At 51.1% G+C, this 21,435-nt stretch overlaps 1 protein-coding gene across 3 annotated transcripts in view; it reads left to right on the forward strand.

Annotated features, from left to right (window-relative positions):
* The window catches only part of PPP2R5C (protein phosphatase 2 regulatory subunit B'gamma), a 127,516-nt gene that overhangs the window by 28,460 nt on the left and 77,621 nt on the right, over window positions 1–21,435 (forward strand). Inside the window, exon 1 of one of the 3 annotated variants that reach the window (XM_019462283.2) lies at window positions 2,235–2,420. The exons of 1 other annotated variant lie outside the window; for it this stretch is intronic. In XM_019462283.2, the coding sequence (XP_019317828.1) occupies window positions 2,327–2,420 (94 nt within the window). In that variant the 5' untranslated portion in view covers window positions 2,235–2,326. Of the gene's footprint in view, window positions 1–2,234; window positions 2,421–21,435 lie in introns of those variants that run through there. One more of the 3 variants, XM_019462282.2, reaches the window with a different exon arrangement.

Raw genomic sequence — 21,435 nt, forward strand, 5'->3', positions numbered from 1 at the left:
ACCCACGAACCATGAGATCACGACCTGAGCCAAGATCGAGTCGGATGCTTAACTGACCGAGCCCCCCAGGCGCCCCTGTCTGGTTTTAAAGTGCAGATCCGCAGGAAGCATCTGCTTCTGGACCCCTTTACCAAGCACACCTCGTTCCTAATTGCACACGTCTGAGTTCATCCGGCATCGCTCCCTGGGTGAGAAGGTGGTGGTGATCCTGGGAGAGCCATCCCTCCGGTGATCTGACAACCCAGAGGGTCTGCAGTCAGAATTTAAATTCCACATTAACCTGACTCAAAGCACAGGCAGCTTTTGCTAAAGCGTGTCTGCTGTTCAGCAGCAGAGGAACCAGGCAGGTGTGCGGCTGTCTGCACAGGGGGTGAAGGCCTGGACCCGTCGCTTGTTATAAATAATCGCACGGCCAGCTCTGGAGGCTAGCAGCATCCTTCAGCTCCGGGAAGAGGGGAGGCAGGGGTGGGATCTGATTTGCCTTTACTTACTTATTTTTGTGATCGATATCGACGCACATTGTAAAGACTGCATTCTTGCTGGTGAGGGGGCCTTACTAAACACTCCTGGAGGATCATAGCTGTTCACTCACTCGTTGAAATGGATCGAGGGCCAGCCCACAGATGTAACTGCTAACCCCACCTGTGTCTCGGGGGCTTCTTACTATTGTGAATTATGCTTAGGAACCAAAGGGCTTTTGCGTTCTTGTTTACAAGTGGGGCAGGTGGGCGGAGGGAGTTGTGCGAGAGGACATGGGTGTGGTTTGGACAGACTTAGTTGTGTGTGAAGAAGTGAGGAGGTTTTTTTTCAGTTGTACCTGCCAGATTTTTTTTTAAGTTTATTTTTATTTATTTTGAGAGAGAGAGAGGGAGAGAGAGAGAGAGAGTATGAGCAAGGGAGGGAGGCAGAGAGACAGAGAGAGAGAGAACCCCAAGCAGGCTCCGTGCCACCAGTGCACGGGCTTAAATTCACGAACCGTGAGATCATGACCTGAGTTGAAATCAAGAGCCGGACACTCTTGGTTGAGCCACTGAGGCACCCCTGCCAGATATTTCTCTTATAGCTTGTTTTTACTTGGAGCTGGTAGTAATATTTCTTGTTGTTAGGGAGTCATGTCTTCAATCGCCTCATACTCCAGAGACGATGTCTTTCTCCTTGGAACAGCTTTTTACATTAACTCTTTTTGAAGCCAAGAAACTAAGATCTAAATAATAGCCTCTGAAATTAGTCCCATAAAAATAAGTGAAATATCCTTTTTAGTTTAAAATGTTTAAACTTGAATCTCTAAAAATATAAGGGGTGCCTGGGTGGCTCAGTCGGTTGAGCATCCAACTTTGGCTTAGGTCATGATTTCCAGGTTTGTGAGTTCGAGCCCCACGTGTGGAGGCTGCTCAGGAGTCTCTCTCTCTCTCTCTCTCTCTCTCTCTCTCTCTCTCTCTCTGCCCCTCTCCCACTTATCTTCCTGCACGCGCTCTCTCTCTCAAAATAATAAATTAACTTTAAAAATTTAAATACAAACTTAAAAGTACCTACTGTGTTGACCTCTTCGGCATACATAAATGGAGAGTGCATTTCATTTTCTGGCTTTCTCTTTTTAACCCCCTTAATTTGTAGCACTTCCTGGTTGTTCAGTTTAAGGAGGCTTTCCCTGTCCATATGATTTTTTTCACTGAATTTTCCCAGTAAGAGACCTCGATCTGGAGAGAAGCGGGCGTTCGGGGATCGGCTGGGCTGGTAACTTGGTAGGACAGGCTGAGCGCCAGCCCACACTGGCGACGGGGGGGTTGCATAATGTTGGCCCAGCCCCTGGCTGGAACATCACGGAGCCGGGTGCCGGCGCGGGAACCGTGGGCCGGAGCCGGGAGCGCCGGGAGCGCAGGGAGCCGGGAGCAGAGGCGGCCGCGCACCTCTGACCCCCGGGGGCGGCGGGCACCGGGGCTCCCGCGCCCCCCTCCCCCGCCCCGCCCCGCCCGCCCGCTCGCCCTCCCGGCTCGCAGAACGTCGGCCCCCCTGGCCGGTGGGGCTGGCGGCCTCGGAGCCCGGCCCCGGGGGCCGAAGGTCCGCGCCGAGCGAGGCCGCGGGAGCCCGGAGCCGCGCCGGGTCCGCGCACCGTGACAGCCGAGCAGGGCGCTCTCTCCAATTGCAGTTTTTTTAGTGTCATTTTAAGTTGCAGCTTCCGGCCAATCAGCGCGCGCCGAGCCCGCTGACATCACGGGGCGGCCAGTTCCCTCCAGCTGCAGAGCTTCAGTTTGTCTTTTTTTTTAAACTAAAATGGAGGCTGCTTTCTTGCCTTAAGGAGTACACTGCCTCTCCCGCTGGAGTCTAGATGTGGACATGTAATAAAGCGGGCAGCAGGATGGTGGTGGACGCGGCGAACTCCAACGGGCCCTTCCAGCCCGTGGCCCTGCTCCACATTCGGGGTAAGTTATTGTGTGTCTCGCCGAATCGGAACCTTCCGGGGCTAGTTAATAAATGGCTATTGTGCCTCGGATCAGAGGAGCAGGAAGTCCCCGCCGGCGGAGCCGCTGCGTCCGGCCGCCGACCCCGCGGGGGGCGGGGTGGGGGTGGGGGGGCTCGGCTGTGTCACCGCGGCTCCGTTCGGCGTCGGACCAACTACTCCCGGAATCCGAGTCTCGACCGAGGCCTGGCACGCAGAGTTCGAAGCTGGTTTTTCTGCCGTCTGCTGGCCCTCCCCTCCCCCTCCCCGAGCCGTGCTGATGTCAAAGGATGTGAAGTCACTGCCCGGGGAAGGTATTGGGTGGAGGTGGGAAGGAGAGGCGGGCGGCAGCGCGGGGCCAACTTGCCCGGCCGCGGAGTTGCCGCTGCCTCGGTGTTGCCGGGCGCTGCGAGGGGTTCTCGGGGTTCGGCAGGTGGGGAGGGGGGTGCGGGGGGGGGGGCTCGGCTAAAATCAACACGAGCTGAAAATATGCAGCAGCGATCGCAGAAAGAACTTCCTTTCAAAGGGCTGTGTTCATTCTTGCGGTGCAGTGCAAGCCTCAGCGAGAAACCCCCTCGCTCGTGCTTTGAGATGCCGAGATCTATTGTGGGGTCATAATTCCTGAGATGTTAGCGGGTCCGTGGGACAGTAGGAAATATTTTGCATTTCAACAGGCTCTGTGTTGACATTTGGCTTTAAGATTTAAAATGGCAACAAGTTTTCCGTGTGTACTGAGATCTGACTTTTAATAATTACAGCGTGCTACTTGTGGTTTACACAAAACTGGGGGGGCCGAATTTAGCTGAAAAACACCATTACCATGGTAATTAATAATAATTTCATTAAAATAGAAGCATCAGGGTAGCAGTATACTTACTCTTAGTTGGCATTTTAAAACATTTGTTATATAAGTTTTTTTGTTCATGATTGAGAGAACAGAAAATGGATGTTAAGCTTTACCAGAACACTTTAAATTAAAATGTATATTGTCACAGCTACGCCCTAACAAATCAGTTGTAACTGTCACAGTCTCCTCCAGGGACCCGTGTCAAGAAAGGGTGGGGGCAATATTTCTAGGTGACTAATAGTCCGTATGACTAAAATGCCGGACAAGATTTTTCAGATCCTAGGGTGTATCCGGGGCAGATAAACCGCACGAACACTCAATCGGTTGGAATAAAATGGGTGTTGCTTTTTTCTCCAAACCCTCTTTAATAAAGCAGGTGAAAATTCGTACCCACGGTGACCAACCTGTAGGTTGGGCTACACATTCATTGTTTTACAGCGTGTGCCCAGAAAAGAGCCAGTGTTGACCACAGACAGCATTTAGACACTTTAATACAGGAACCAAACGGGTAAAAACAAAATGTAATTGTGTTTAGATTTAAGTTAGTCTTTTAAATACTGACTCATTAGCAGTAAGATAATTTTATTGCATCTAAAAGACGTTTTTTATAGTTTTAAGATACAAATAACAGATTTTTTTTGGTTTGTGAGCTTTTCCTGATTTTATTAGACACTTAATACTTAATATCCTAGTCATTTTCTGTACTGAGATAACTCTGAAATGGAATCATTTGATTTTACGTATTATACCACACTGATTTCTTTTTATTATTATTATTATTATTATTATTATTATTCCTAGACTTTATTATAGTCAGGTTGGATTTTTTGCTGTTGGTCAAATAGCTGGTTGGTTATTTTCTGATTGTGGGAGGAAAAGGTAGTGAAGTGTATTAAGAAACCTGAGTTTTTAAGAAGGGATAACCTTTAGGGACCTAAAACTAACTTTTAATTCAAACAGTGGAATGATTTCTAATTTCAAAACTTGAAGAACACTTTGTTGACTCATAGTTTTTAGGACAAGCATGTATGTTCGTGTGCTGCTTAGCAAGATTTGTTTTACTTCTGCTGGTTTTCAGATTCTCCACCCCTTAAACATCCGATCAGCCGCTCTCTTGTGTGTTACCCGTGCTGAGGGTCAGGAAACGAGACAGAAAGGCACGGCCCCACCCCAGAGCCACCAGTTTTGTGGGAGACCCACGCAGGGGCCCTGGTGCAGGACGGATGCTGGGGCAGGGGCTGGCGGGGGCTGGCGGGAGGATGGTGGGGAGAGGTAGCCACCAGGAGGGGGTGGTGCCGAGGGCTACCTCCCCTCTGTGGGTGCCCCTCTCCCCCTCCCCCCCATTCCCATTTAGGGAAGAGGGGTCTTCCACACCGAAGGGAAAATGACCTTCCAAGGTCACAAGACCCACATGTGGTCGGGCCAGAATCCAAATGCAGGCAGCTGTTTTGTTTTGTTAGTCATCGTTTTTTAAAAAACAAACTTACTTTAAAATAGAAATTTTGGGGGCGCCTGGGTAGCTCAGTCGGTGAAGCGTCCGACTTTGGCTCAGGTCATGATCTCACAGTTTGTGGGTTCGAGCCCCGCTTCGGGCTCTGTGCTGACAGCTCAGAGCCTGGAGCCTGCGTCGGGTTCTGTGTCTCCCTCTCTCTCTGCTCCTCCCCCTCTGACGCTCTGTCTCTCTCTCAAAATTAAAAAATAAACGTTAAAAAAAATTTCTTTAAATACAAATCTCGGCAGTTTGCGAACCTTTTGCCACAGGATTATGCGTGTGCTTTTTCCCAGTGCCTTATCGACATTCATCTGTCTCTGTGGCCTCTTGTATATGGCAGCTTTGTGCCCAGGGTTCATTTCTTCATTTATCTTACGAATATTTATCAGTTCCCCACCACCACATGCCAAGCAGGTCCCTAACTCAGAACCTGAAGCCAGCACTGTTCCAGCTTTCCGAGTTTACAGTCCCCTGCGGGGTGGGGCAGTCAAGTAAACAAATAAATCAACAGGATCCCAAACTGATTAGTAGTCCCAGTGGGTGTGATCGTTACCTTCTGTTAAGTAACCTGGAGTTTGCAATTAATACGGTGAATTCGCATACCCTAAAAAGTTCAAGTGGGCGAGGAACATATTATTGGAACTTATATAAACTTGTCTGTCTGTAGAAGGAGAGAGCGTCACCTGAACTTGATGGCTGTAAATTTAGCTCGATGACTTAAATCCTGTGCTTCCAGCGCCGTCCAAGAGGACTGCCTGCCATCGGTGCCCTCCATGGTGGCCGCTGCCGTGGCCCCTGCCATGTGTTGGCTGTGGGGCACTTCGGATGTGGCTCGTGCAGCTCAGAAACTGGATTTTTGATGTCATTTCATTATCGTTCCCTCAGATTTAAATAGACTCTTGTGTCCAGCGTATTGAAAGCTCAGCTGTAGCCTGGGATCGGCACTTTCTCAGCGAAGGGCCGGACAGCACAGGTGCACCTCAGCGTCACTGCGGTTCCCTCCCAGACCGCTGCTGCCGTAAAGCTCTTGTGACGTTCGGTCAAGTCAGATGAATTGTTTGGTTTTCCAGTGCACGTAAAAGTTATGTTGCTTTCGGGGCGCCTGGGTGGCTCAGTCGGTGAAGCGTCCGACTTCGGCTCAGGTCATGATCTCACGGTCCGTGGGTTCGAGCCCCGCGTCGGGCTCTGTGCTGACAGCTCAGAGCCTGGAGCCTGCTTCAGATTCTGTGTCTCCCTCTCTCTCTGCCCTACCCCGTTCATGCTCTCTCTCTCTCTCTGTCTCAAAAATAAATAAACATTAAAAAAATTTTTTAAAAATAAAGTTACGTTGCTTTTATGTTCTGTTACTGTCAGAAAAAACAACAGTGCGTGCTTGTGCGTTCGTTTAAAAATACTTAGTTGCTTACACAAAACACTGCATCCAGGGATCCACCCCAAGTCCAAATCCCCTTTTTGGGATCTTTTCTTGGAATGGGGAACCTATAGCCCTAGAGTGTCTTTGGGCATATTTCCTCCAAAGGCTCATTTTCTTTCTTTCCAAAAGAACAGTAATACGAATACTGGAAAATGACAATTAAGGATGGAGCTACCAAAAAAAAAAAAAAACTTTATTTCTGAAAAGCGCTGACCATCACCTGAGGTTTCTGCAGATGATAATCACTGAGCACAATCACCAGAACAATTATAGTGATGAGAAGTTTGATAGACTGCACAAATCACCAGTGACAGAGTCAGCCGCGTGCTGAAACGGCACCCAGAGACCCGCCTAACACGGGGTTGCCACAAACCCTCAATTTGTAAAAAACACAGGATCTGTGAGGCGCAGTAAAACGAGGCGTGCCTGTAAATATTTCTGGCTGTGAAAGCAGCCATAGGCAGTAAGTAAGTGAATAGGCGTGTCTGTGCTCCAATAAAGCTTTATTCGCAAACACAGGTGGCGAGCCACGTCTGGCCCACGGAACCTAGTTTGCCAACCCCTGTTGCAGACCATCCCTTGAGTTTCTCAGTGGCCTGTTAGTGTGGTAAAATACGTGTCACTCCCAGAGCCAGGTTTGAGGCAGGAATAGCCAAACCAAGAAGATGTTCATGGCCAGAGAGTCCGTCTTTGAAGGACTGAGAAGTAGCCGCGGCCTGGGGGGAGCTCAGTAGCAAATTATTCCTTCACGTAAACCCATTTTTCCTGGCAAGTTGAGGTCTGCCTGCGGAAAAGTTTGTATTCTCACGAGTAAAATGTGCAGGGGCAGCATGGGAGTCTCCTTTCCTGCCCCACTCTGTCCGGTGACTTAGCACGGCCAGAGACACCCGCGGCCGATGCAGGTGGCTGGCCAGGCGTCCAACACTCCTGTGTCATGTGACGATACCCGGCAGTATCCACATTCCCCATGGTGAGGCAGGAAAACGCTCCAGTGGTGACCAAAAATGAAAGACCCCTCAAAAGATCAGACCGTGCACCTGTCTCTGGATGGTGTATCTGGCCAGCTCAGGGTTTTTGCTTCACAGACATCGTGTGCCCTGTGCCTGTCGTTTTCTCTGAAGTGGCTTTTTAGAGCTACGCCTTTAGAGCTTGCCTGCAGTGACCTGAGTGTGGGGTTGTTTCGTATTTGCGAGACCGTGTGGAAGGTAAGCGCAGAGACAGCTCTCTTGGGGTGGGGGGGGAAGGAGGGGGATTTGCATCAAGGCTGCACACCTTTTGTTAATGAGTCTTCCCTTGAACTCGGGTGTGGCAAGAGCTTTCTGGTCACGACTCCTGCCTTGCAGCAGAAGCTAAACTCCCAGAAGGTTTTTCCCTAAAATATGTCGACGGTGAGAAAACAACGAAACATAAAGACAGGAGGTGGACAGTCGGGAAGAGTGTGCGTGTTTTTAAACCTCGGAAAGGGACAGACTCCTCGCGGGCAGAGTGGTCTGGGTACCTCATCCTTCTCGCCTGACTTCTGGTCGCACACGTCAGATCCGGCTGCCCAGTGGCTGTCTTCTGACCGTGCAGCACCTTCCTGGCACTTTCGTGAACACCCGACTGACCGGTTCCCGCCTGGGAGGTGAGCCGGACACGGGCTGGTGTCTCCCTTCCCCAAGGTCACCAGCCAGTAAGGCCGAGTCCCAGGCCCCTGTCCCTGGCACCAGCTGCACAGTCCCCAAGCTGTCGCCGGTGGCTGTCCCAGGAGCGGCAGTGTTTATGGAGCGTGTGGGGTCAGGGCCACATCCTCACGGAATCCGCCCAGCATCGTGCGTTCTAGAAGAGGGGACCCTCTCGCCCCAGGCCACGGAGAATGAAGGAGCCAGAGTCTGAGCTCAGGCTCGCTCCTCTGCCCCACGTCAGGGTGTCAAGAGACGAGCGTAAAGCTTGCACATCACGCGTACCTTCTGATTGTCCCTGTTTTCTGTAGTGTGATGTATTCGTGCGTCCGTCCCCTGACCTGCCGTCCCATTTCACCACCTCGTCTGCCAGCTGTTGATCGGGGGCCTCGTTTTCTTACCTCCTCCGCGAAACCTCAGCACCCTGAGGAAGGTCACGGTCAGTCGGGTATTTCTCATGACGTCCGGCGTCATCCCTAGAGTGTGAGCACTCAGCCAGTGTAGGTGGATTGGAAGTAAAAAGTTGTCTCTCTGAAGGACCGTTCAGATGATACGTATTTGGTGCTCCATCGGTCAGATAGTACCTGTCAGGCTCATGAGAAGCTGTACGAGGTAACTGCCTAAAAGGGTGGACACAGGGAGCCACTCTGCTGGGCCCGGCTTCAGACTGAATCTCTCCCCCATCAGATGGGAATAGCACCCCTAAAGATATGGAGATACGGAGAACTCCAAAACAGGGGGCGTGGGGCGCCTAGGGGGCTCCGGTCACGATCCCACGGTCCGTGGGTTCGAGCCCCGCATCGGGCTCTGTGCTGACAGCTTGGGGCCTGGAGCTGCCTCAGATTCTGTGTCTCCCCTTCTCTCTCTGCCCCTCCCTCCCCTGCTTATGTTCTCTCTCCATCTCTCAAAAATGAATAAACATTAAAAACAATTAAGTTAAATTAATAAAAAAAAAAGGGGGCGATCAGTTTCTCTCATGAATGTACTTAAAGGAAAGTCATTTCTTTTTGATCCTGGAAAGACACTGGCCAGAGTCCATAAGGGCAGAGTATTATAGCAGGTAAAGTCTGGTTTGGGCCCTAGAATTGTTCATAAATCAAAAGCCCTTGTATTTAAAAAACAAAAAAACCAAAGGCACATAACAAATACAGTGAGTGAATCTCTATATCAGGTCTTCGTTCTAAAACGAAACCAAATCAAATCTATACCAGACGTTCTTGGGGCGGTTGGAGAAAGCTGAGCGTGCAGTGATATGGGCTGCTGTGGAATTAACTGTTTTCTGGGTGCAGTGAGGGTGTGGTGATGTTGGAAGGACTGTCCTTCCTCTTAGGGACCAGCGGTGGAATTATTTAGGTGTGCAGAGTGATGAGCTCTGCTGCCTTCTTGAGACAATAAAGGGAAAAATTACCGTAAAGCAAATACACTAAGATGGGAGCAGCTGGTGAATCTGGTTCCCTGCAGGTGTTTATTGACCTGTGTAGGTTTAAACTTTTCCGTAGTGCTGGAGAGAAGTATCTTAAAGATGTTCTGCTTTAGGGGGCGCCTGGGTGGCTCTGTCGGCTGAACGTCTGACTTCAGCTCAGGTCATGATCTCACCGTTCGTGAGCTGGAGCCCCGCGTCGGGCTCTGTGCGGACAGCTCGGAGCCTGGAGCCGGCTTCGGGTTCTGTGTCTCCCTCTCTCTCTCTCTCTCTGCCTCTCCCCAGCTTACACTCTGTCTCTCCGTCTCTCAAAAATAAACATTAAAAAAAAAAAAAAAAAAAAAGATGTTCTGCTTTAGAAAAAAAATGCACCAAGGAAATGTAATTATTCAGAAACTGTTTCCAAAATGGCGAGCTTTGGTCTTTTGCGTTCAGGTCGGCCGTTCCCCTTTGTGCCGCTGCGGGCAGAGCGGCGTCTCTGGCGAAGTCATCGGGCGAGGGCCGGGCCGTCCCGGGCAGGGCAGCATTGAGGCGCTGCGGCCAGCGCCCGGTGCCAGCGGGCACAGACGGTAACACCGCCTTCCCAAATGGTGTTTTTGGGGTTTACACCCTTTTTTGACGTTTATGGGCATCTTTATTGGTCTCTTAAAGTGTCGTAACAGCCTTTAAGGCACGCTCTAAGATGAAACCAAGGTTCCTCTGAATGAGAGAGGTGGGGAGCTCGGTGCTCAAGGGTGGGGGATCCCTGCGTCCCACCCCCACCCCAGCACTGGCTGGGCAGAGCCGTCTCGGGCAAGCTGACTCACCCTGGGCCCGGAAATGGGAGCAAGATGCCCTGCCAGCCTGCGTTTCACGAGGGTAAAAGGAGCGAGTGCACATAAGTGCTGATCGCGGTGCCTGCACACCAGAAGGCCCCCCGCATGTGGTCCGCCTTGCCCACGGGGCGCTTCGGAGCCCAGCCTCTTAACCACGGCTTGGTTTTTTTTCTTTTCTTCCACGGTAACCCCTGTCGGTTCATCTGGAAGCACATCTGTCTGTCTCCCTCCCCCACTTACCAAGCCTTTTCTCCTCTTGCAGTTTGCAGGCCGTTTCACCGCCCCGAAGAAAGTAGCGTCGTCAGTAATCCTGGAGTGTGTACTGTGTCCTGCTTATATAGACCGCGTGTCATAAAGTGCCTAGTGAGACGATCACAGGCACCATCTCGGTGGCTCTCTGGTCCCTGTGCCCAGCCCTGCAGCTCTCTTGGGTCCAGACTGCTGGGTGAAACGGGAGATCAGCGTTTGCTTCCGCCCCTCCCCTCCCCTCTCTCCTCGCTGTTCTTAAGGCTTTGGAAGGTCTTCCCAATTATGTTCAGGAAGAATGCTCTTTTCAGAGTTAGAGATCCGTTATCTGTGATCGGTCCCAAGTAGGGTGACCCGGCTTCTCGTTCCCCTGCAGTTGTGTTCCAGTGCAGGTGCGGCTTGTGACACTCCAGAAATTGCCTTCTTGTCAAATCCCATTACGTTAAATCCCTCTGCGTTCCTGTTTGTGCTGGGAGTTTTTCATTGCGACAGCATGTGAACTCGGTGGGATCTCCACGATGTCCTTAGATCTTCTTGCTTTAAGTGTTGATGCTGAGGTGTTTGCCATAGAGCTTGAACCGTTTAACACCGGCCCAGCGGGTTCTGTGGACGCTCCCTTGTCTCGGAGGCACGTGAACTTCCGTGCTCCTTTAGGATTTTTGTCTGCTGCTTGCGTCGTTCACGAGCAGTGTGTTCTGATTTCAGCATTTTGACTCACGAAGTTGTAAGAACAGTAATGTTTCACTGTAGGGAATAAGCCCAATCCTTCCTCATTGCGGGTCCCTGATCCTCGGTGGGCATCAGGGACAACGAGGTGGGGAGGGTGTGTGCGTGCTCGTGTGTTTGCGTTTGCAGACGATGTGGGTACATACACAGCTAGGAGTTGGTCTTTTCACCTTTAAGTAGTAGACCCACCTGATCCAGGGTTAGCTTTGGGGACCACGTTTTCTGAACTCTGAAACCGTGAGGGTTTCGCCCCTGCGCAGGGCAGCTGGCGTTCACAGACGTGGTCCGGGGGCTCCTGGAGTCCCGGTGATGCTTTCGAGGGACCTGCAAGGCCGGAACCGGCTTCCCAAGAGCACCAAGGACCGTGTGTCTCCATCGTGGTGTGGCGGTCTACCCTAGTGGTGCAGCGGCAGTGGCGGGTAAGACCGCCCCTTCCACGCAGCAGGCCACGGCGTGTGTTCCGGCACGTGCACGCCAGCCTGACCTGGAATTGTCCTTGAGGAAGCCTGGCATGGTTAGTTTTATTACCTCAACCTTGCCCCCCGCCTCGTAATGTTTTGGGCGATGGAGTGTGGAGCTCTCAGAAAGCCCTCGGGCAGGCTCGCCTCAAACACTGAACGGTTGTGTGAGTTGCAAGCTGAACTAGCCACTTTTTTCAGGATCAGCATTTTTACTCCAAGGAACAGAAGGCAGACAAACTGCCTTGAAAAGTGACGAAGCGAGCCCGTCGATTCAAGGGAAACAGCGGTGACGCTATTTGTTCGTGATAAAAATCAGAGTTGCGGGCAAAAATCTGAATTTTGGGAAACTTGCATCTGCCAGCGTGAGCTCGGCAACTCCCGGTGCTGAAGAGCCTGGTGCCGTCAACTAGCAGAGCTTCGTGGACGCGTCTGTGGAAGGTCTTCGGAGCCCCGCACACCGGCACGTTCCAAGCGAGCGAGAAATGATGCTGCCAGCACGTGTGGGCAGAAGGGACCGTCAAAGTGCAGGAAATACCGCGGGGTTTTGACGTAAAATGTTCATCAGCATAGTTTCGATCTGTGTTGCAACTAATTTTTAAGAAACTACCTCTTGTTGAATGTTAGTGTAGAATCAAAGAAGAATATTTTGAAACATTTTTGAAAAAGCCATTGAATTGCCTCCTTTCTTCAAATAAACATGCCTGTGTGAGGCTTGGCCTTTTTTTTTTTTGTTTTCGTGTACTTCAACCAAAACAACATATCCAGCAAACTGAGTACAGAAGCAGAAACGTGAATCTTCCTATCCTTTGCTAAGTCAGGCATTAAAGAGATCTGTGGAAATGTAAAACAGTTACATTTTTGCTAATTTCGAGGGGGGTAGGCGGGTGGTGAAGTTATTTTCATAATATTTAAGTTCACACAAAAATGAACCTTTAGGGGCGCCTGGGTGGCGCAGTCGGTTAAGCGTCCGACTTCAGCCAGGTCACGATCTCGCGGTCCGTGAGTTCGAGCCCCGCGTCAGGCTCTGGGCCGATGGCTCGGAGCCTGGAGCCTGTTTCCGATTCTGTGTCTCCCTCTCTCTCTGACCCTCCCCCGTTCATGCTCTGTCTCTCTCTGTCCCAAAAATAAATAAAAAAAAAAAAAAAATGAACCTTTAATTGTTTTAAACGAATGAATGAATAAATATGTGAACCCTTCTCTTACCTGCTGGGTGTCAGTAGGTGTAACCCATGCAATGCAAGCTCTCCAGGGCCTTGCAGACCTTTTAGAGTGTCCATGAGTCCTGACCACAAAAATTGGAGGCCACTGTCCTAGGAAGCCTCTCTAGCTTGGGCTGGACGTGACCCTGACCCTATTTTTACCACGCCTCTGTATGTTTTTCTCTTCCCCTCCCCCTCAAAAAATAAACGAAAATCCCAAATTACGGTCGGCCAATAATGTGACGAGGTCTCTGAGGCTACAGTGACGGGTGATACCTGTGCCCAGCCGCTGCGCTGCTGGTGGTAAGGTCACCCTAGGACCCAGAACCTCCCTTTCCGCCTTAGTCCCCTTCCTTCTGTCTTTTATTAATCTTTTTAAGAAATCCATATGTGAATATAGCCACTTAATTTTTTTTTTCCTTACAAATCTGAAATTCTCGCTGGCCTTATCCCCCTGAATCATTCTCTTACCTCTCCTGTCATTTCTGAGTGAATTGCTTGGGTTTACTGTGTATCATCCCAGACTGTGTGTGTGTGTGTGTGTGTGTGTGTGTGTGTGTGTGTGCGCGCGCGCTCATGTGTGTGTTTTCACATAATATATATACTTATTTACTCACAGAAAGTATATAGTATTTTTAAAAAATTTTTTTTTAATGTTTATTTTTGAGAAAGAGAGCCTGAGCAGGGGAGGGGCAGAGAGAGGCACAGAATCGGAAGCAGGCTCCAGGCTCCGAGCTGTCAGCACAGAGCCCGATGCGGGGCTCGAACCCATGAACCGTGAGATCATGACCTGAGCTGAAGTCGGACACTTACCCGACTGAGCCACCCAGGCACCTCTCGTTTCTTTATTTCTTAAGAAAAAGACTGACATGAGAGCAGTTTTAGAAATGTAAACGTTTTACAGGTTTTTACCATCTGGTTACTCTCTAAAATGACCTGATGCCCTGAGGTAACGTTACGTTATCTTGTGTCCTGTATCATACTGTATACGCATATGTTGTGAACCCAGATGTGCTCCCCTGCATCTTTCTGCTAATTGGGCTCCAACTCTTGGACCAGGTGGGCCTCTGGGAGGAGCACCCAAGGAGCACCTGCCACATGCTGGGACCGGCCTGGGGGCCTTCACAGACACTTAACGCCCACAGCCTGGCGGAACAGAAGCTCTGTGCTCATTTTACAGGCGTCAGAAACGATCCCGCCAGCGCACCTAACCAAACAGTGAGCGACAAGGCCACTAGAACTTAGGCCCCTTGTACGACACTGGGCTGCCAGAAACATGGATTTTTGTGTCTCCACACTTGAGACCTGGTCCTGAGGAGACATTTTACTTCAGAAAGAGTCGCTGGGGCTCCTGGCTGGCTCGGTCAGTTAAGCGTCCAACTCTTGGTTTCAGCCTGGGTTGTGATTTCGCAGTTTGTGGGATCGAGCCCCAAGTCGGGCTCTGCGCTGACAGCACGGAGCCTGCTTGGGATTCTCATTCTCTCTCTCTCTCTCTCTCTCTCTCTCTCTCTCCCCCTCTCTCTCTCCCTCTCCCTCTCCCTCTCCCTCTCCCTCTCCCTCTCCCTCTCCCTCTCCCTCTCCCTCTCTCTCTCCCTCTCCCTCTCTCTCCCTCCCTCCCATCCTCCTTCTCTGCCCCTACCCCACTCGTGCTGTCTCTGTGTCTCTCAAAATAAATAAATAAAAATTCAGAGAGCATCGCTGACCCCTCTGTGCCTGCTCTGAAAATGTTTCACTAGATGTTGGAAACACTGAGGTCTTGTGAATTCACTGACTGCCCTGTCCTCCCCATACACTTCTTCTAGAAGTCAGACCCAGTCCTTCCAGAGCCCCGAGCTCTGTGATCCAGGGTAAGGGCCTGACGGTCATGTCCTGGGGTCCTCGACTAAGTCTCCATACCTTCCTGAACCTGCAAATGCCTTAGTTTAAAGATGCACTAGAGGGGCACCTGGCTGGCTCTGTCGGAAGCGCGTGGGGCTCTTGATCTCGGGGTCCTGAGTTCAAGCCCCATGTTGAATATAGAGATTACTTAAAAATGCATAAATAGATACCTACGTAGGTAGGTAGGTAGGTAGGTAGATACGGATGCTTTTGATTAAATTATGTATTTTCGAGGCAATTAAAAGGAAGGTGCTTAGGTTCATGTTTGTCTGGTGTCCCTGGGGACAAAAGCACGTGATACGAATGAGCAAGTTCCCCCTTTAATTTTGTCCCTAAGAGAAATGCTTTGGATTAGGAAACTTGAGCGACTGCCCAATGAGTAAGGGTTCTTTCAAACTCTAATAAATCCAGAAACTTTTTCTCTTTGCAGTAAAGTCACAAATGATATTATATTGAAAAGGTATTAATCTTAAAGGTTAACTGAAATTGGTACTTGAAGCCAAATTGAAATGTCTTACCTCCTCTTTCCTTCCCCGCCCCCACACCCCTTCCTCCCAGAAAGCACTCCTTCGTGGATCGTGTCCTTTGTTTTCCAGATGAGGCCTTCACAGGTTGACCCTGACCTCTGTAAGGCCAGCTTCCTTTGGGTTGACTTGTCTCATTCAGATGATACAACATCAATAGCTAAGAATCCTGCACTTTTTACTTCTAAGTTTTGTGCATCAATGAAGTGCAAACGTGTATCAGAATCTTAATCTGGAAAATTTTTGCATTTAATTTTGATACGAGTTCTGATGACCTGTGTTCGAACCAAGACTGCCCTGCCTGCATAGGTTGGAAAAACACCTGGTGCCGGGTGTGTGTGTTTGAGCGCGTGTGTGCGTGCACGCATGCTTGTTTAAAGCCAAATATCCTCTTGTAAAAACCAGTTCAGTCTATAGTCTTGTCACGGTCAGCTAGTGTCCGGGCTCAGTCATTTGCCTATTTGAGCAAGGCGGAGAGCCTCCTTTTGTGTGAAGTATAAGCTAAACTTGGAGGCCCTCCCCCCCCCCCCCGCCCGCAGATAACTTTCTACACTGTAGTTCTCTTTTTGAAGTATTAAAAAAATAATAACAATGACAAAGGGAAGCCTAAGGAGCATGTTCAGGAACACACTCTCTGGCAGAAAACAGGGCCTTCTCAGCCAGTTCGCAGCCTTAACCCTGGCGCCCGTAGAAACCGAAACACGCCGCCCACGTCAATATTTACACCAGTCGGGGGCTTGCGGACGCGCAGCGGGGCCGCCCAGGAGCTGGTGCAGGCCACGTGGCCGCGGTCTGCGTGTGCTTCTCGCCTGTCGTCTGGTGTCCCGGCGTTACCTTCACCCACTTGTTCCAGAGATTTTTCAGACTTGCGTAGCCGCAAGACCGAATGGTTTGGGGAGCCCGGTCTGCCGGGAGCAGCTCGGTACCCCCTCTGCAGCCGGCAGGCGCCCAGAGGGGAAGGCGTACCTGTTCTTGTTTGTCATTAGCACCCAGGAGACTTCCTGATCTTCAAAGGTCCTCACATGCATTCATTAGCCATCCTCTTTCCCGGGAGGCAGCAATCAGGTGGTGTCAGCCCCACCTTCCGCGGCCGTGGAAACAGGCGAGCGAGGTTCCCCCACTTGCCTGCGGTCCCACGAGGAGCTGGTCGGGGCTGGTGACAGACCGGATGAGCGCCTGGGTTTTCTGACTCACCGCTCTGGGCTCACACCCCTCGGAGTGTGCACCGGGGCTGCTCTCGCAGGTCCCTTTATCACCGAGATCCATCTCCGCGGTACTTTCTGCTCTCGGTTTCTCACAGTGGCGCGGGGTGCGGGGCCGCCGCGGGCCAGGCGAGCTGGGCCTTCGGCGTCTTCGAGAAAAGAGGTGCGGGCTCGGGCTCCCGAAAGTGAGGCTGTGCCTCGGAAGTGTGCGGTTCTGAATGAAATCTAACTCGGGGGGGCCTCAGATCTCCCCCACCTCCCCTTGCCCGCTTGTCCCCCAGCGCACATGGCCCGAAACTCCTGTGGGAGAATCGCCACCTGGTTTCCCTTTGGTTTCGGGACCCCGCCCCTCCTGAGAGACCTCCGTGACGTGGCATTTTCAACAAAGCCGACGAGAGTAGGCCAGTGCTAAACGTAGACTTACTACTGGTGTGCATTCCTCCCAAGTAATGCTTACGAGCGAGTGCGAAACCAGTGTTCTGGCGACAGTAGTCGGCCTGAAGGCCTAGATGGGGAGAGGCCGGTTTTAGCTGAAAGCTTAGTATAGGCGTCTGTCCGAGGGGAAACAGTAGGAAAGACAACGATTTCTTGGCGATGTATACAATGGAGGGGATGTTTACGTTGGAGGAGAAGAACAGTCTGTGGGGCTCCTGTTCCTCGTTTTCATAAAGCCCCGCAAACGTTTCCTTCCTCATTCTTGGCTTCCAGCTACCCCGTGTGTGTGCTCTCGTTGGCGGAAACATTGGCGGTCTGGCAAACCCGCCCTTTGTTGTGCCAAATAAGGTTAAAGTTAAGACTAGAAATGTTTGGTTAAACGAGCTCATTTCAGAGGGAAGGAGAGCTTTTGGGAAGATACCAAACACAGAAAGAAGAATAAAACTGAGTTTTGACCTTCTGCCTCGCGGCCACCCAAAGCTTTGTTTCATTCCTTGGGCAAATATTTAGAGATCACTCCCTCGCTTGGCGGTACCGAAGGGGCATGTCTGCACCCGCCTGGGCCAGGCACACGGAGAGTCAAGAGGCCCTGTGGGCAGGGCCGGGCCTCCCGGGAGAAGTGACACCTGTAAGCCCACCGGTGGTCCCCACACAGTGTCGGGGGCCGAGAGAATGTGTTGGGCTGGGGTGTGGCCATGTATGTGGGGAGAGAAATCTGAGAAGGGGGTTTACATCAAGTAGGATCACTTGCTGGACCGTAAGGTGGAGAGTGGCAGAGCGATGGAGTAAAAAGGGAGGACGGTCGCAGCGGTGTGGCCGCCACTCTCGTCGTTACATGAGGGAGGGCAGGCTCAAGACGCGTTGCTGTGGTCCCATAGCGAAACTCAAAGGTAGACAGACCAAAAGTGATACCTTGGGTGGGGTGTGTGTGTGTGTGTACATACGTGTACCATGTGAACGTCTTAAGTTCAAAAAGTCAAGAAGAGGTGTCACGTTAGACGTGGGGGCCGTGTGCTGATGACTGACCTTCACGCTCCGAATCAGGGCTGCTATTTTTCTGTGTCTTTGAAGTTGCTGTTGTGCTTCTAGTCAGTTCACTGCCTCAAGGCCGAGATCATGCATTTGTGTCGGGACTCGGCCAGGATGTAACTCTGCTGGCCCCTGTCCCGTTGCGCACAGCGCCCCGCCCTCGCCCAGCCCGTCGGCATGCGCGCCCTCGCTGGCGAGGACGGCAGAGCGCGAGGATGCGGGCGGCGCGGGCAGGTCAGTCACCCCTGGGCTTCCCGGCCAGGGCCTCACTCACATTGTGTCGCGGTGGTTGACCTGACTGTTCCTTACTGTGTTTCGTCGGGTGAGTGAACCAGTTTTGCCGTGTTTCGGACCTTGTCCCTGTGTCGCCGGCCCCGCCCCTTTCTTCGGTGTGACGCGGTAGGGCTGTCAAAGCCAGCGGTGCTTCAGACCAGATGCCCGCTGTCCTCTTTCGCACACGGGGGTGGGGGCGGGGGGAGTTTGAGAAGGAAGTTGGGGCAGGTAGGGCCCGGCGGCTCCCGCTTTCCTGGTGGCACAAGACAGAAGGGGGAGGCCTCTGCAAAACGTCAAGGCGGAAGCAGCGAGGTGGGAGGTGCAAGGAGCGGAGAGGGGCCCGAAGGGCACGGTGAAGGGTGGCAGCCATGACTTCGTCGCCGCAGAGCCTTTGTGTATCTGGACGGTGGTCCCTTGTCCCAGATGCACTCACAAGTACTTCCTCCCGGCCTGTCTGTTGTCCGTCCGCTTCCGCGAGGGCATCGTCGGGAGCACAGGAATCTCTCATTTGGGTGAAGTCCAGTTTATCTGATTTGTCTTGTGCCGCTTGTGGTTTTGGTGCTAAGATCTAAGAAGCCGCTGCCGAATCCAAAGATCTCCTATGTTTTCTTCTAAGAGTTTTGTCATCTTGGTTGGTCTTTGATCCATTTTGAGTTAGTTTTTGCAGATGGTGTCAGGTGAGGGTCCAAGTTCATTCTTTTTCAAGTAGACGTCCAATTTTCCCGGCATCGTTTGTTGAAAAGACTGTCCTTTCCCCCACTGAATGGACTTGGCACGCTCGTGAAAACTCACTGGGCCATAACGTGAGGGTTTATTTCTGGGCTCTCTTCCATTCCCCTGCTCTACATGTCTGCGGCACAGCCTTGATTGCTGTAGCTTTTTGGGGAGGTTTAAAAGGAAGCGTGAGGGGCGCCTGGGGGACTCGGTCAGTTAAGTGTCCGACTTCGGCTCGGGTCATGATCTCACGGTTTGCGAGTTCGAGCCCCACGTCGGGCTCGGTGCTGACAGCCTGGAGCCTGCTTCAGATTCTGTGTCTCCTTCTCTCTCTGCCCCTCCCCTGCTCATACTCCGTCTCTCTCTGTCTCTCAAAAATAAATGTTAAAAAAAAATTTCAAGTCAGGAAGCGTGAGTCCTCCAGTTCTGTTCTTTTTCAGAACTGTTTTGTATTCAGGGTCGCCTGTGTTTCCATGTAAATCTCAGAACCAGTTTGTTCCCACTCCTGCCCTCTCCGCAGCCCTGTCTGGGCTAGAGTCGGTTAGATCAGGCTAGTGCAGCCCAGATTCTCCCTGGCAGTTCCTCTGAGCCTGAGCGGGGAGAGCCCACTCCTGTCGGGAGTCTGGGGCCTGGGCCCGACTCATGACTCAGTCCGCCGAGAGCCCCCAAAGTGTTTAAGTTTCCGAGGGCTCCGGTTTTGTTCTAAAAAGCTTGAATTTTGTATTCTATTTCATACTTATTATAGTCGACGTAAAAGCGGTGAGCGTGATTGAACTGTGTTGTAAAACTGATACTCCAGGACATGTGCCGTGTTTATCCTGTGGCTTTCTCCACCCCCCAGAACGCACACCCCAGTTTAGAAGGCCGAGCTGGGGAGAGCCTGCCCGTCAGAGCTCTCCTTTCATTTGTAAACGTTGTCGGTTCGGCTGCGTGCTGTGTAACCTCTCTGGACCCAAGGCTGGCCTCCGTCCACACTGAGTGCAGCCTCACTCCCTCCCTGATTTGCATTATGTCGGTGTCTCCTGCGAAGCCGGCATCCTTTTCTGTGGATTCTTGAGCTGGATTCAGATCTTGTCGGTCTTAGCCATCGAAAAGATTGCGTTCTTAAGAGGAGGAAATCCACTTCCCTTCTGGGGGTGGGGGGGACTCCCTTGGCCAGAGGGCTCACGTCCTTAGTTTACCTACGTTCAGTTGTACCGAGGATGGTGGTCCAGGATCAGCCACCTCCGAAGGCCTTTGCCGCCCTGTGCCACGCAAGGCGTTTACCCGTCCAAGGCAGAAATCGAGGTGAGGTCGAGTGGGTCTTTTATAAAGCTGGATTCATTAAGTTTACAGGACTGTCCTCCATTCCAAGATTGTCCTTTGTGCTCTGAAAGTGTCTTTTCTGGGATTCTTTTTGTAATGTTCTTATTTGTCAGGGCGGTAAGCCAGTGTTGTCCACTGGCAAGATTCTTAGTGAAACTTTACTGGTCTGTGAAACCCTAACTCCGGAACATCATTTGAAGCCACAAAGCTCAGATTTGTACCTTGTTTACATTTGGAATTGCCACATAATGTTAAGCAATTTGTGCAACTTAAATGCTCGTTTTTTATATTTCTTTTATATGAAATGTCCAGACTGGGCAAATCCACAGGGGCGGAAAGCAGGTTAGAGGTTGCCGGGGCCGGGGGGAGGGGAATGAGGCAGGATTACTGGAATGAAAACGTGTGGAAAGTGGGGTGACTGCCCAACACTGAGAACTCTACAGGCCGGGTTGAGCTGTGTGCTTTAAAATGGTTAATTGGGGCATGCCTGGGTGGCTCAGTTGGTTAGGCAACCATCTTCAGCTCAGGTCATGATCTCCCGGTTCGTGGGTTCAAGCCCCGTGTTGGGCTCTGTGCTGACAGCTCAGAGCCTGGAGCCTGCTTTGGATTCTGTATCTACCCCTCCCCTGCTCACACTCTGTGTCCATCTCTCAATAATAAATAAATAAATGTTAAAAAAATAAAAAATAAAAATAAAATGGTTAATCGGTCTGTCGCTTACACAGAACACCCAGTGCTCATGTGATGAATCACTAAATTCTACTCCTGAAACCATTGTTACACTGTATGTTCGCTAACTTGGATTTAAATTAAAAAATCAATCAATCAATCAATCAATCAATCAGCAAAAAAATAAAACGGTTAATTGGATGCCATGTGATTTCACCCCCAGCCTTTAAAAGCCCATCCTCCTCGAAATGGGAACCCTCATGCACCGTTGGTGGGGATGGAAACTGGTGCGGCCGCTCTGGAAAACAGTGTGGAGGTTCCTCAAAAAATTAAAAATAGAACTACATATGATCCAGCAATCGCACTGCTAGGAATTTATTCAAAGGGTGCAGGAGTGCTGATGCATAGGGGCACTGGTACCCCAGTGTTTATAGCAGCACTATCAACGATAGCCTAATTATGGAAAGAGCCTAAATGTCCACCAACTGAGGAATGGATAAAGAAGATGTGGTTTATATATACAATGGAATACTGCTTGGCAATGAGAAAGAATGAAATCTGGACATTTGCAGCAACGTGGACGGAACTGGAAGGTATTCTGCTGAGTGAAATAAGTCATTCAGGGAAGGCAGATACCATATGTTTTCATTCATATGTGGATCTTGAGAAACTTAACAGAAGACCATGG

The sequence above is a fragment of the Panthera pardus genome, unplaced genomic scaffold (genome assembly GCF_024362965.1).
Source record: "Panthera pardus isolate Hobbes unplaced genomic scaffold, ASM2436296v1 HiC_scaffold_24, whole genome shotgun sequence".
Classification (NCBI taxonomy): domain Eukaryota; kingdom Metazoa; phylum Chordata; class Mammalia; order Carnivora; family Felidae; genus Panthera; species Panthera pardus.